Below are 15827 nucleotides of genomic sequence, written 5' to 3' on the forward strand. Positions count from 1 at the left end.
AACCAATCACCTGAAGGATGCCCGCAAAACATCATAATATTGACTTTCGGAGTTGAATACAGTCTATAAATTCCATATATACTAAGATTACTGAATTTAAAATATCCCAAGCAAAATGGTAATTCAAATATTAAAAAAAAAATCAATATCGGTTTCAAAAGCAGCAAGGTGACTCTGTCGTCATACCTAAAATAAATCAGGTTCAGTAAGAATGAACTGTAATAGAGAAAAATAAAAAAACCAAGGAAACATTAAGATTCATATTGAATTTTCAAAATTTTAATATTTTCACAATAGTTTCCTTCCACTGACTTCCTCAGATCCATATCCTAGTTCTGGCAGACCAATCTTCCCTTTGTATACATCCAACAGTTGAGGAACTTCTTTCTCGTACTTCTTCACAAACTTCTCCATGAAGGACTCATTACTCTTTATCAACACACTTCCTATACTCTGATCTCTCTCCACTAGACCTTTCAATTGCAGAACTCGAAGAACTGAACACCTTGGGATAACTCTCTTCTCCAAGCTAAACCCGAGAATTTGTGGGGTCCTCATAATATCTGCCAATTCCCAACCCATTTTATTCAGCAAGAAGTCCATCTGTCCCATTATCTTCTTCTCAGACAGCAACATACACCAGGGATACTTCCTAAACGCCGAGACAGTATCATCTTTAGACAAACCCCAACTTCCAAAAGCTTCCAATTTCTGCTTCCATGTCGATTCATTCATTGATGATAACCCAACAAGAGCAATCACAAACGGGCATCTCGAAGGGTCAAAACCCATTTGCTTAATTTCCCCAACTCGCTGTTTGAACCTATCATTTTTAGGTGTGATAGTTTTGGGATAGTAAGTTAGTAACGTCAGGATATTAGACTCAGGCACTCCATTTTCTCTCAAAGTTCCAATATTTCGAGCCAGATTCTGCATATCACATTTGAGGAAACGGGTTTGACGTTTTAAAGCAATAACAACATTCTCCACAGTCCCAACTAAACTCTTGAAGAAAATAAAAGCAGGGATGATTTGGTTTTCTAAGCTAGAGTACAAGACCCCTGGGTCTCTGGAGAGGATTTTGGCAAGGTCAGAGTTTTGAACACCCACGGAATGGAAGAACTCAAGTTTCGGAAGAAGGGTCTCCGTAGGTTTGGCCAGGAGCAAAGTTGGGCACTTTCTGATGAGCATTGAAATCTGTGTTTCGGTGAAACCATGGTTTCTAAAGAGGGTAAGAATCATGTCTGGTCTGTCGGCTGTTTTAAAACTTATTTTCTTGGATGCAGAGATGGCAGCTGTGGGTGAGAACCCACATGAGCTAATGAGGTAAGAGACCACGAAATTGTTCTGAATCTGATCTATGGGGCTTTTTGAGGAGATGAACCTGAGAAATAAAGAGTTTTGAAGAAAACCCAATTGGGCCGTTGAATCTCGCACAGTCCTCCTGATTGGGAGAAGATTCTTCAAGAGGAGATTGAACATTGTGGATTGGATGTAAATAACTTACCGATTCTGAGTAGATCGATGGAGGATTTCCAGTTGCTTTCTGGTCCTTTTGCTCAGTCCTCTGCAAGACTCAGGAACTCTCGTCTCCCCGAAAGCCGTTGGACGTTCGGACCCTAAAAGTGACGCTTAAGCGCTTTAAGGCTGAGCCCTGAGGTAACCCAAAGTTAAGGGTCCGGTTAAGGATGTTAAACGGTAAGGTTTCAGCTAAACCGTTTAATTAAACGGTCTCCATTTTGAAACTATTACCAAACTATTTCTTATACGGTTTTACGATTCGGTTTCAGTAAACGGTTTTTGTTTGATTTTTATATATTTATGTATATCTAAGAGACTTAAATGGTTCAATTCGATTTAAACCATTTAATTAACGGTCTCAATTTTGAAACATAATCGAACCATTTATTAAACGGTCTCATTGTTTCGAATTACGATTTGATTCAATTTTGATAAACAGTTTCTGTTTGGTTTTTACACCCTTACTTGGTTGGTAAACGGTTGCTAAAATCGATACTCAAAAATAGTTTTCCGCACACGAACGATGTGTCTGTTTCTCTTTCATAAAATAAATACAATTTGGCAAAATGTTAGTTGGATGGTATAAACATGGTTTTAGGTATCATTTTGGTTCATACCCTTTTGACTAAGGATATTTTTGGGATTTCGGACTAGGTCAAGATCCAGTATTGACTAGTTATTAGTATAGGTGTCAGCCAATATCAATACCTAAAACCATGGGTACAATTTGCCACATGGAAGGACAGTCTCATGTATCAAATTCAATCACATATCCCTTGCATGCCATTCACCCTGTCCTAATAGTCCCAAGTATTGGGGTGCACATTTTGCGAGTTAGAGAAGACTGAGATTGTCTCAAGGATAGAGTTTTCCTTCAGCCGGCTAAGGGTGGTTGAAGCCTTTGAATGGTGTTGAAAGGGTATCTCGTGGGTGTTAATTCTGATCATTCGTGAATAAGGGACAAACTTTGACAGCTATTGATGTAAGGGTGTTAAAATCAAACTGAACTGTTTATCAAAACCAAACCAAGCTGTTTATACCAAAATAAATATTAGTAATACATAATGACAATAACTAACCATTAGTGGTAACAAATAAACAATTATTTGAAAAAAACATATAAGAATTTAATTCATAAATCCATTTCTAAAAAAAATTAAATTAAATTAAAGACATGTAATGAAAAATAGTTTTTTAGATAAAAAAGTTTGAAAAAAAATTATATTAAACCGTATAAATGGTTTCAGTTTTATTAAATGGGTTCCGTTTCGGTTTTACCTAAAAATATTGCACCAAACCGTATAATACCATTATATTGATGATTGTACAATTCTGTCAACATACAAGGAAAACTTTCCCCTTGTTTTAACCAAGGAGAAATTGAGAAAGTTTTCCTCCACCATGTTGAAACATTCACCACACCATTTTAGGATTTACAAACCCCTACAGGGTTTTAGTATGTTTCTCAAAATACCATTTCGATACCACTCTATGTAGGAACCTTCGGTTTTACTTGTTGAACAAATTTCAATTCTATATCACATATCATGTGGCACATTGCAAGAGCTTCTCACAATCAAATCTTGTGTAAGAAGAGCAACAGCAGCAACAAGTCTTTTTCACGCAATTTAGAGTTCGAAATCCTAGATTCAAAAAGAAGGAAAGAAATAGAACTCTTGCTACCCTATGTGAGGAGGCGCTGGGGGGTGGTGGGATTTCTGATTTTCATAGGAGGCGGGGTGATCATTTCGCTTCCCACTGTGTTTGAGCATGGGCGGCACACTCCCCCAAGAGAGAAGTTTTCTCCATAAAGAATATTTCATATCAGAATTTATCACATGATAAAACATAGTTTTGAAAGCCAACAATTGCTGACTCGTATCAGTATCGATATCGGTAAAGAGATATTGATCCAATACCAATATATATCATTAGGATCCATAAAAGGTGGTGCATGGTGCTTCTTGACCGATATCTGCGATGACCGAAGCCGACACCCTTCTTCTTTACCCTTTTTTCTGGAGAGGAAAGGTTGCAGAGCATGCGGAGACCTTTGGATCTCCTTCTCCTTCTCTTTTCTCCTTCACGAGGCAGCATGCCTCACGCGATCTTAGCTAATTTTCCTCAACTAGTTAAGGATAGTTTAGAAACATAAAAATTTTGTTGTCAGATGCATAATTTTTTTTAGGGCAAATTTCACAGATACCCCCTGTAACTATTCGAAATGGCAAATACACCCTAAATTTTTGTCAAAATGGCAACCTTCCCCCTGATGTTAAGCAAGGTTACCCACTAAAGATAAAATGACAATTTTACCCTCTTAGTAATTTAAATAAAAATTACTAAGATTTCATCATCCTCCCAAATCGAATTTCCTCATCACCGACCACCAGTGTCTCTCCGACCGCCACTGATTTCAGATTTCTACAATTATTACTCCAACGTTGACTATTGAGAAGATCGATTAGAGCTTAAAAGACTATTTATCTTCCGAGTTCAATTCTCTCGGTGGAATCCACGGTTGATTTCACGGTGCTTCAGACTCCATCGCTCCCTTCTTCTCTGCAACGGTGAATAGGACTGGAGATTTAAAATGGTGAGAGCCCGACGGTGAATAGGACTGGGGATATTGGAGCAGTTGCGATGGTTCAGAGCGTCGAAGGAAGAAGACTGGGATTTGTTAAGGTTTCAGTTCAAATCGATTTTGAATCTAACCATTTTAGGTTTTATGTCTGAAAACCAAACAATTTTGGGTTGCAGAACGACGATGGAACAAGTCTTTGAGTTGCAGAGAGGGATTTGGGTTGCAAGTCGACGATGGATTTGAGTTGGAAAAGAGAGGAGAGGAAGAAAACGATGAAATGAAGGAAAAAAGTTGGAATTTTTCAGATTTCTTTGGGCTCTGGAGAAGCTGAGAAAGATAAAGCTACATCACTACTACTTTTTTCATTTTTTCCCCCTTTTTTATGTCATTGTGATGTGTACCAGGGTTCCTCCGTTATAATGATTCTGACTCAAAACCCGTGAACATTTTCTGAGTTCCAGATAACTTGGAGTTGGATATTTTTAAGCTTGGGATTTTCCTCACGGTGGTGTGTGGTTGCGCCATATGAGACCGATTAATGAATCTTTTCCATTGGATTCACTCTGTTTCTTTAGTGATTTTTTCTTCCGCCTTAGATAAGGGTTTTGCCAAAAAAAATTTAATGGAATCAACCATGAGTAGTTTTGCCCGTAATAAACTTAAAAGCATGATATAATGTGGAAATTTTCTTTGATCTTTATGAACGCTGCGAGAAAGTCTGCTCCGACCACCGGTGTTGCTGGTTTGTATTTGGGATATTGGAGATTTAACCGTAAGGGTATAATAGAAAGTTCACCCTATGGTAAAGATAATTTCACCATTATAAAAGAGTTAACAGCCACTTAACTGCACAGACCTAACAGAGTGGACTAAGTTGAAATAAAAATATAAAATAAGGGTAGTCTGTGCTATTTTGACAAAATTTAGGGTGTACTTGCCTTTTCAAATAGTTATAGGGGGTGTCCGTGAAATTTGCCCTTTTTTTTAATTTCAAAATGAAGCTTTAAATGGCCTATAGTGGAAACCAACCCTTAAGTAGAACCTTGAGTCTATTGTTGCAGACATTCGAACTATAGGAGAATTTGTCTCAAAACTCAGCTTGTAAAATGAGGGAACCCAAGATCATATCAATTACTTACACCAAATCTGTCATGTATCAGGCCATCGAGTCTCTTATTCCGTGCAAGGATTGGGATCGAATATTGACTACTTTGATATACTTTGATACCATTGACACCAACCTAAAGATAACTCACCTTAAAAAGTTTAAAGATAAGAAAATCCAAGACCATATCAAATCTTCCTACAAAACCATTGTGAGATCGACCTACCTCCGCATGACTGATATGGAATCATAAGATATGGTTCAAGAAATCAGTTGGATGGATTTCAAAAAGCACAAAATACCAGGCTGACCCCGAAGTGGAAGCTAACCTTTTTACCTTGACACAACAAGGCCAATAGGTCATCAACCCATGAAAAGCCACTGAGTTTGAGTGTCTTTCCCCACTTGGATGGTAAAGGCTACACTCTTTGGAATTTGGATTTTGGAATATGTAATCTACTTTCACAGCAGAGACAGATCTGACAGTCCTTGCCATAGTCATGATTTTACATCTCCGGTAAAAGGTTATACAGAAGGGTTCAGCACAGAGCCATGGTCTGAGAAAGGGAAAGGGATTCTACTAAAGAAGATTAAAGATACTCCCTACTTTAATGGTTTCTTTTGTAGTGCATGTGGGTTGCAGGGAACCACAATCTTCTTCTCTCTTTTTTTTCCTTTGGGTTTCTTTATTGGTACTAAAGTACCACATAATCTGATAGATAATATTAATCAAAATCTCATATACAGACAAGAAGATGGGGTAGAAACAAAAGGTAAAGGACAGAAATTAAAAAAAAAAAAAAGAAAAGAAAAGGGACCCCCCATTTCTCTGTCAAACAAGCACTTGAATCCAAAAATGAAATCAAAGTCTTAGTTCTTGTAATAGATAACCCCAACCTCCCTTGTTCTTCTTTTCCAATTATATCATTTTTTTTATTTTTGCTTTTCTAGTTCTACAAACAAGTAACAACTTGGACCAACCCTCTTCCCCTCTTGACAACTTCTCTTTTTTTTTCTGTTCATAATTCTGTTATGATCTCTCTCTCTCTCTCTCTCTCTCTCACACACACACACACACACACACAAACACAAACAACTTAGAGGTGGTGGTTATTGCAGGGGAAGCAACCACAGGAGGTGTGGTCTGAGAAATATGAATTGTGTTGGTTCATCTTTTCTACATGTTCAGTAGCTTTTTGGATTTGCTGAGAGTGCCGTAGTTGGGCTTGTGCTCTCCATTCTTCAGCTTTTCTATGAACCATAGCCATCCTCTTCATTAGCTTCTCTTCTAGATTTGATCTCATCTTTTGTATTTTAACCTGGAGATATAATCCAACTTTGCTTAGAAGAGACAAAAATTTAGAAGACAAATCATCTTAGGTGTCACTTCAAATTAAAAGGGCAAGATATAAATTGAAAGGTGGACATTATGAGCCATAATGTTCTAGCTCTTTTCTGTCTGTAAAAGACTACAAGAGAGGGTGTCCTCTGGGTTTAACTAGAAAAAGGACAAGCAAGGAAAGTGATGGGAAAAAGAAATGGAAAAGTGGTGAGAAAGTTGGGGGGCTCGAGGAGGAAACAAGAAAAGAACCCAACAAGGCTTTCCAGCTAGCCAACAACATAAAACGAATATATAAGTACATGAAAGATGGATAAGCTTGATATAGAATATGAGAGCTCTTCTGTGTTTTGTCAATGTGGAAAGATCAAGAAAAAAATGCATCACACTCCTACACAGCCCTGTTCACCAAACCTTAATCTTAACTTCAAAACACCTCAGCCTTTCAATGTGTGTGTTAACAACTCAGAAAGTACAGTGACACCGACCACTAATTAGAATAGAATGTCATTCATGGAACTATTAGCAATTGGATTGTAACTTCAAAGCAAATCAAACAATTTCTCAAGTTTAATGAATTTCTGTTGTTTTCATGTCTATGGTAAGGGAAACAAAGTTGTATAGCATTTAGTAGAAGTGTTAGAAACCAAACATGTGATAGGATTGGTTAGGAAAGATAAGACTCTACTTGAAATATACCTCAAGCTTTTTTGATTGAGCTTCTGCTTTTGCATTTTGAAGGTTCACCCATGCTTGTATCTTTGCTTCTTCTCTCTGATACCTGCTCAAACACATCACAAACCAGATTTAATTAAAAGGGAATGAAGCAAAGAAGAAAAATTAGGAATACTACAACAGAAACCACCAAATTTCTCCAAATTCAAACACCATTAATTATTCACCTGAGACAGCTCTTGGTTTTCTCTTCTTCTTCCCATGCAGAAGCTCTAGAGTCTGCAATGCTCTTGGGACACCCACTGCCCATCTCAAAATGTCTCAAGCTTTTTGATACCTCCTTTTCTTCCTCTTCCCTTGAGCTCCAAGTTGACACAACTGAATCAAACTGTGTCCCAAGCTCAAGCTTTGCAAAATGGCACTCCTGCAGCTCAGTAATATCAATAGTGCTTCCATTTGTAGCCACCAAGGGACCAGACCTGTTAGCAGGAGTGTTGTGCCTTGCAGGCGAGGGGCTCTTGATGGGTGTGTGGCATCTTGAAGTAGTGGAGCTCCCAAGAGGAGTCATTTCAGTCCCAATGTCTCTGTGTTGAACCTCAGGAATAACTTCTGTGGCAGCATCTTTCATAGTCTCACGAACCGAATTTCTGAATAGAAACCCTTCTTTCATTGCTTCAGAGCATCTAAAACTGGGGAAGATTTGCTCTACATCGTCTGTGAACTTATCTGCAGGGTTGGAAATCCAAATGAGTGTTCAAGAAAACATTTTCAAACAGATTCATCATATCAAGAGGTCAAGAAAAATCCCACCTTTTAGAAGTAAACTTGCAGAGACCCCATTGAAAGCCGAATTTGGATGGTCGACAGGCAAGGAACCAAGAAAGTTTGAAGCTGCTTTTGAGACTTTCTCCTCAGAGACTCTGGACTTCTCTGAGAAAACCTCTGCCTTCTGATGGAAAATCACATGTTGTTTGGAGAAGTTTGAGGCTTCAGGAGGTTTAATGGCATGGGCAGGTGAATCATGGCAAGAGCTGTTGATAAGCCATTTCTCCGCATCATCCCATTTGGAAGGGAAGCTCTTTCTGGGGAGATTTCCAGCACTAAAGCTGAAAACAGGCCTACCAGGAGTTGGAGGAGCTTCTAGTCTCCTCTGTGCTACTGAACTCGTGCCCTCTATCCTCCTCTGAGCAGAAGCCTCAAGAACACTTCTGCTTTCCCCATCGCCGTTACCCATTGCAAATGCCTTCACAAACTCAGAGGTTTCTCTGAGATTAACCTTGCAGAGTGGATCAGGGAAAGTATCCTCAAATGGGTTCTCAATACTTCTGTTGCAGAAGCTTGCATTGCCCTCTAGTGCCGATCCCTGAAACAAAATAGCCCAAAACAGAGACCAGAAAAAGCAAAAGATAAGAAAAAATGAATTCAAAAAAAGCGAAAAACATATCAAAGGTGGGATTTTAAACCTTGTTATACGAAAATAGAGATGAAGCTTGCAAGTATTTGGGGCTCTTAAGATCCATTATAGTGAGGTTAGAAGGGATTACTGATTTGGGAATACAAGAATCTCTCCTTTCCTCATCCAGTTTACCAACTTGAATCATTTTGAAATAAGACAGCCCTTTTGTCTCTCTTGGGAAGACTCATTGACCTTAAGAACTAATCCAAAAAAAAAAAAATCTGTAGAACCAACTTCAGAATCAGCTTTCCTTTCAGCCTGAGAGAAGAAGAAGAAAATAATGATGGTGGAGGCCAAGGAAGACTGAAGCAGTCTTCCTCGTGAAAGCATGGAAAGAAACCTAGGGAGGGAAGTCACAAGTCAGTACTGCAGAGAACCCAGAAAACATGAGGAGTGGAGGAAAAAAAAGTGAAAACAATATCAGTAATTTGAATTCTTGGGAAGCTTCTTGTTTGTTTGATTCTTCTTATGAATCAGTCCACAGTCCCTCAAGGGCCCCTCACACTCACAGACTCCACAGTAGAGAGAGAGAGAAAGAGCCTACACAGCTACAACCTCTGTGGTCTCCTGACCTCTAGCTTTCATGCACGGTTTCCACTGTTAGAATATATGATTACTTACTTTGATGCTTACTATTATAATTAGATTAAGTTGAAACTTGCAAGCATGGTACTAATATCAATGATAAATAGTAATAAATAGAAATACAAAATAAGCAAACAAACAAGAAAACCATCACTGGAGATCTGTAGGATTTGGCTTTGGGATACCTAAAATAATATAAATAGTTATAAGGGCTAGTGTGTTTGCATGATGGATGAAAATAGTGTCTTTGACTGCATTGGAAGAGTAAATGTTTCCTACTTCTTAATACCTAATGGCTATTGCCCACCACTCTATCCACCATATGATAGAATGGTGACTAAAGGACTTATTTTTATGAAACTACCTATTAGAAGGCCCCCCAGACTCTCATCCCAACTTTTACTGGCAAGTTGGCATGATTCCCATCCATACAAGGCGTACCTAGTGAACGAGGCTCCCGTCACTATAAGATTTGGGGAGGTTCATAATGTACGTAATCTTATCTTTTTACAAAGAAGTTGTTTCCATACTCGAAAAAAATGTATCTGTGTCGACCGAGTTTGATATTGATACTTGTTTGATCATGTATCAATGGAATGATTTTTATTAACGGTAATCAGAAAAGATTTTTTTATTAAATTTGAGACTTAATCATTCGATTTTTTGTCGATATGGCCAATCCATATCTTGGCCAATACTGATCCTGATTTTGTTTTTTCGTTTTGTTCCCCCTGATCTAATGAGCAAAGCTATAGTTGGGGGGGGGGGGGAAACTTTATTTTTTCCAGTTTTCTATCAGTTTGGTATCGAGTTTAGTCTGGTTTTTGGTTTCAGCCAGTCCAATCCAATTCGCTTTTTACCGGTTTTGCAAAAATACAGCCTACAATTGTCTGCTATTTGGTTCTAAATGAACCGATCGATTTTGATCATTTCAACTGGTTCGGGTGGAAATTTGACAACCCTATTGCACCTTCATGTATCAGAGAGGCCCTCATACTCATGGTTTTAGTGCACGGTATTGGATTGCGTATTGGCTACATTCAAAACTGATACAGTAGCAATATAGATCAGCCTGTATCGGACAAGTTTGCTCTTGTATTTCTTAAAATTTTGGTTTTTTTGACTGCTTTCCCTCGATCACTACAGTTTCACAAATACAATATCGAGATCGATGGCTAGTGACATCGATACAAATCCCCTGATACTGATACCGATACATCAAACCATGCTCATACCAATTGAATTTAAACTTTTTAGAGCTGCATGTTGGGATGGGCCACCCTTAGGCTATCCCCTCATAGGCATTGGGGGTTATGCTTTAAAACCCAAAATGGGGGGTATTCAGAGTGAGTCAGATCCAGTTTGGCCCAGCCTGGACCATATAGCACAAATTTATAGAGTTATAAGCAAGAGTTTTGTTTTTTTTGGGTAGAAAGTTATAAGCAAAACTGGATGAAAAGGAAGGGACAAAGAGCAAACCAGGCTAGACTCTAGAGTAACTACTCCAAATTAATGGGGTCCTCCAAGTAGCTAGCCAACATGCATTATAAGCTTTGTGTATCAACATCATCTAATGTAGCTCATTGTACGTGTGTTCTATAGGAAATAGCCCTTTAATGTCCTTGAGTTGTTGAGGGTTTTTTTTTTTTGCCTACTAATTATTTGTTAATCATAGAGAAGGCTTGAAAAAATGGCTTTTTGGTACCAAAGGAAAAAAAATGGTACATTTTGTCATATAGAATAGCATTCTCTTACAAAGCTGAAAACTTGTCACATGGAAATTGGATCACTTAGAAGTCATAACCCATGTACCAACTCATCTACCACATGTTATGCATTAAGGGAATGAAATTAGTAAGAACAAGGGAGGGGATCATACTATATTGAAATTGTTAGAGTATTCATGTCAAATATATGAAATTTGTAATTGTGTTGGGTCCAAATTTGGTAGTTCAGACTTCAAAGTCTTTAAACCTACCTAGTATGGTGTCCTTAGCTGTTTAAAATTATTTTTCTATGTATTGTTATTATATGTCATGCACATATGCTAATTGATTTAAAATAGATACTACAAATATTAAAAATAACATCCCAATTTTTTGCACGATTTGGATAATTCTTGAATCTAAGTCTGAACCCGAAATTTGTTTTGTCTGATTCCTTAAATTAACCAAACGAATTATCCCGAATAATTCACGAATCCTAATTTGCTAATTATGATGGAGATTTAATATGTCCTGAAGAAAATTGCTCATTTACAACTAATTTGTCCTTAATAATGTAAGAATTCAAGCATCAACCATGTATAGTGAAATATATTTTGTGTTTGGTAATGTTTTGTGGGTGTATTTCTATCACTTTTTACTCCGTGAGAGTACAATAACACCCAAAACATGTTTGGATGTGATGGTTGATTTTTGTAATCCCACGAAGTGAATCGGCCCTCAATAGTGGAAATAAAAAAAGGGCAAGAGTTCTCTACCTGGTCACATGGTCTCTACACAAGTGTCTGGGCCAATGGAGAAGCACATCTGGATATCTACCCAGGGGGTAGAGGCATCATCTCACGGTGCGCGATGAGAGGGCGTAGGAAACACCACCAAGTAGAGGTCTTTTTCCCTAAAAAAAATCATTTTGAAATTGCTACTATACTCCAAGGACACTCATGCAAAGGCAAGAAATATGAAACACTTAAGTTTTGGGAAATCTCAGTTTTGAGTACATACATTTATTCATTTTTTATTTTTATTGTTCAATCTTAGCCGTAAAAACTAAAACTCAATTGAAACCTTAATCTAAACTTCTCTACGATTAAGATTAAACAATAAAAACCTAAATCATACAGTTGAAAATTCGTAGAAAAAATAAACCTAAACAATGTAACCTTTACTAAGATTGGTTCGTTGGCATAAAATATATACTAAAATAAAACTAAATTAAAGGGCAAGTTTTTCAAAATCGTCCAATAGGAGTTGCTCCTTGATTATGATCTTCCAATAAATCAAACTCCTCCTAGAATTAAGAATGGAGATAAACTTTTTGTTAATTTGGTCACATGTAGATATGAGGCTAAAATGGCTTGTCTTTCCATTGATAGATGATAGGCTATTTATACATAAAATAATAAGGATGTGGTGGCATGATTGCCTCCCTAATCTGGGGGATAGGATTCCCTAGGTTAATGTATTGTAGCTATTCAATTCAAATTCAAATATTGTACACTCATGCAGTCCAAAAATATCTACAAGATAAGGCAGAATTTGATGCCATGCGTTGGCATAGATAAGACTCCCCCTCAAGTTGGAGCATGTAGATTGCGAACGCCCAACTTGGATGCTAGGAACCGGAATTGATCCTGACCCAAGGTCTTTGTGAATATATCTGCTATTTGTTGGCCTGTGACAATCTTTGTTGGTTGTCTCAAACCGGCTTGTAATTTTTTGCGAACAAGGTGGCAATCGATGTCGATATGCTTTGTTCGTTCGTGAAACACTGGATTTGCGGAAATGTGGAGGGCTGCTTGATTGTCACAATGAAGTGGGATGGGGAGAGAATGTTGCAGACCAATGTCTCGAAGTAGGGATGTCAACCATGTTAGTTCACAAGTTGCATTGGTCATGGCACGATATTCGGCCTCAGCTGAGGAACGAGAAATCTTGTGTTGTTTCTTAGTCTTCCAAGAGACTAAGCTTGGTCCAAAAAATGTACAATACCCAGTGGTTAATCGGTGAGTCATTGGACAACTTGCCCAGTCGGAATCACAGTATGCACAGAATTGAAGATCTGACTCAGCTTGGAAATAAATGTCTTGCCCTGGAGTAGTCTTCAAGTATCGAAGCAAGCGATTAGCAGCATCAATATGAGGTTTCTTGGGCGCGCTGATGCATGAATTGGCTAAGGATATTCACAACTTGAACAATATCGGGCCGTGTCACTGTGAGATAAATTAAGCGGCCCACAAGTCGACGATAAGCTGAAGGATCATCTAATAAGTCACCATTGTCGTTGGTGAGCTTGAGATTGAGTTCCATAGGTGTGTTTGCTGGGCATACACCGGTATAACCACTGTTTTGAAGTATATCAAACACATACTTGTGTTGACATAAAAAAAAGTCCCTTTTTGGAGCAAGCAACTTCAATGCCCAAAAAATATTTGTAAGGTTCTTGATTTTAAAATCTTGACGGAGCATGTCTTGTACCTTGGTGATCAACGAGGAGCTTGATCCTGTTATCACAATATCATCAACATATAATAATACAAAGATTGTTTTCCCATCTCGGGGTAAGATGAATAAAGAATGATCTGCCATTGAGTGAACAAACCCATAAGCACATAATGATTCTGAGAATTTTGAAAACCATTGGCGAGATGCCTGTTTAAGGTCATATAAAGATTTGTGGAGACGGCATACTAGAGTCTCCCCATTCTAAGATAACTAGGGGGAGGTAGCATGTATACCTCTTTATCAAGATCGCCATGGAGGAAGGCGTTATTGACATCCATTTGAGGTAGAGGCCACTCCTTAGCAGTTGCAATGGTAAGCAAAACATGAACAGTTACCAATTTTGCTACAGGGGCAAAGGTGTCATGATAATCAATTCCTTCAAGTTGGGTGTATCCCTTAGCCACAAGGCGTGCTTTATAGCGCTCAATAGTACCATCGAATTTCCATTTGATTTTGTAGACCCATTTTGATCCAATGGGTTTCTTTCCTGGTGGAAGGGGAACAAGAGACCATGTTTTGCTGGTGGTCAAAGCATCTATTTCAGCCTGCATGGCTGTGCGCCACTCTGCAAATTTCATAGCTTCAGAGAAATTATGAGGTTCACTTTGAGAAATAACAGATGAAAGAAAGGCCAAATGAGAATTCTTGAAACGGTCATATTGGAGAAAAGAACTAATGGGGTAGGGTGTTGCGGTACCTGAAATTGAAGAAGACATTAGTGATATGGGAAGAGCACATTTGTAATCCTTGAGGTGAACTGAGCATTGCCTGGTGCGTTGGGGCCGGGTGGTAGCACTTGGGTTTGGTTGTTGTGGCATTGATGGTGGTGTTGGGGCTGTTTGAGTATCAAGGGCTAGTTGGTTATCAAGGGTTGAAGACATGCTCCGTCAAAATTTTAAAATCAAGGACCTGGAACATTGAAATATTTTTTGGGCATGGAAGTTGATCGCTCCAAAAAAAGACTTTTTTTATATCAACACTAGTACGTGCTTGATATACTTCAAGACAGTGGTTATACCGGTGTACGCCCAGCAAACACGCCTATGGAACTCAATCTCAAGCTCACCAACGACAATTGTGACTTATTAGTTGTTCAAGTTAAGATTACCTAGAAAATATAACTGGTGAAAATATTGCAATTTTCCATAGACCAAAGATATGAAAACATCTTTGATGGGCTTTTCAATTTGCAACCTTGCATTCCATTATACATTAGGATTTTTATGTGATAAAAAAACTATTCACAAAAAAGTTATAAGACAAGCAGTTATAAAAAAAAGGGATAAAGTTTTCCTCCATCCATAGAAGAAGGTACACCCACCATCCTAGGGTTTTTGTATGTTTTCAAAATACCTTCTCGATACCCATTCCCATCTTCTCCTCCTCCATTCATCGTGGGTGGAGGAATACTCGACCCCAAAAAAACAAAAAAAGAAAAAAAAAGGAAAAAAACTACTTATTTTGTAATTAATTTTCTTGTTGTAGGTCTTGGTAATTATTCTAATTTTTTTACTGTTAATATAATATATGGTCTTGTGAACACAAGGTAGCCGATTAGATAGTTAGCTTTTTTATCAAAAAAAAATAGATGGTTAGCTTGTCCTTGCAGCTTAAAATATGGAAGTTGCCTTGAACTGTCACCGCCTTCTCGTATGCCAAAAGCATTTTCTTATTAGACTTCCGCCCTTCAAACTTCCCTCTCTACGCAAAATCAAATCTCTTGTCTTTCATTCGCAACAAAACGTTAGACCTCTCAGGGGTTTTAGTTGCAGAACCATGGCCTCTTCTGGTACCACTCCTTGCATTCAAGTGAAGGATAAGATTGATCTCAACGATAAAGAGAAGGAGATTTTCGACCGATTACTCCAAGTGCTTCGGCATTTCAATCTTCAGACTCAGCTCCGTGTTGCCGGCGGTTGGGTTCGGGATAAGGTGAGAGAAAAGCCCTTTTGATTCCAATTTGTTTTTCCAAAGATTTTTCTTTTTGTTCAATCTGTAATGGGTTTTTGTTGGAAGTAACAGTTTCCACTAGCTTTAATTGCTTACTATTGTACTCTTTTTGTTTACTATGTTGATGGCCGTGTACACTTAACATGTCTAGACTAAGTATATAGACACAACACGGATGCATCTGATGCATACAGTTTTTCCTATTTTGCTGCTGGTTATTCTGTTGATTCCTCATAATTTCCTAGTTTCTTTTGCATTTATTGCGACGATTCTACCTTTACAAACTTTCTTAGTCTGGAAGTTTTATTGCATTTCCAGTTTACCAGTGCGGGAAAATTGCTTGATAGTTGACTGTGTCCCTAATTTTCATTTTCCCCCTTTCTCTT

The 15827-nt window shown here is 38.1% G+C and overlaps 3 protein-coding genes across 4 annotated transcripts in view; 1 reads left to right on the top strand and 2 right to left on the bottom strand.

Moving 5' to 3' along the window:
• Window positions 1-288: 288 nt before the first annotated feature.
• Window positions 289-1242, bottom strand: LOC122663300 (transcription termination factor MTERF15, mitochondrial-like). Its single transcript, XM_043858983.1, has one exon. The coding sequence runs from the start codon at window positions 1240-1242 to the stop codon at window positions 289-291; it is 954 nt and encodes a 317-aa protein (XP_043714918.1).
• Window positions 1243-6054: 4812 nt separating this feature from the next.
• LOC122661094 lies at window positions 6055-8896 on the bottom strand. Its single transcript, XM_043856409.1, has 5 exons — window positions 8688-8896; window positions 8035-8587; window positions 7452-7950; window positions 7249-7330; window positions 6055-6529 (listed from the first exon to the last, which is right to left on the bottom strand). The coding sequence occupies exons 1-5, from the start codon at window positions 8823-8825 to the stop codon at window positions 6308-6310; spliced, it is 1494 nt and encodes a 497-aa protein (XP_043712344.1). The 5' UTR covers window positions 8826-8896; the 3' UTR covers window positions 6055-6307.
• Window positions 8897-15086: 6190 nt separating this feature from the next.
• Window positions 15087-15827, top strand: part of LOC122661191 (tRNA nucleotidyltransferase cca2) — a 49578-nt gene continuing 48837 nt past the window's right edge. For both annotated transcript variants that reach the window (XM_043856532.1, XM_043856531.1), the window contains exon 1: window positions 15087-15423. In XM_043856532.1, coding sequence (XP_043712467.1) covers window positions 15109-15423 — 315 coding nt within the window. In that variant the 5' untranslated portion in view covers window positions 15087-15108. The remainder of the gene's footprint in view (window positions 15424-15827) is intronic.

The sequence above is a fragment of the Telopea speciosissima genome, chromosome 5, assembly GCF_018873765.1.
Source record: "Telopea speciosissima isolate NSW1024214 ecotype Mountain lineage chromosome 5, Tspe_v1, whole genome shotgun sequence".
Lineage (NCBI taxonomy): Eukaryota > Viridiplantae > Streptophyta > Magnoliopsida > Proteales > Proteaceae > Telopea > Telopea speciosissima.

Bases quoted from the DNA above. Each gene is read 5' to 3' on its own strand.
- LOC122663300 (XM_043858983.1), bottom strand. From the start codon at position 1,242: ATGATTCTTACCCTCTTTAGAAACCATGGTTTCACCGAAACACAGATT.
- LOC122661094 (XM_043856409.1), bottom strand. From the start codon at position 8,825: ATGATTCAAGTTGGTAAACTGGATGAGGAAAGGAGAGATTCTTGTATT. The intron at 7,951-8,034 runs GTGGGATTTTTC...CCAACCCTGCAG, and splicing joins TGCAAGTTTACTTCTAAAAG to ATAAGTTCACAGACGATGTA. The intron at 7,331-7,451 runs GTGAATAATTAA...GTGTTTGAGCAG, and splicing joins AAAACCAAGAGCTGTCTCAG to GTATCAGAGAGAAGAAGCAA.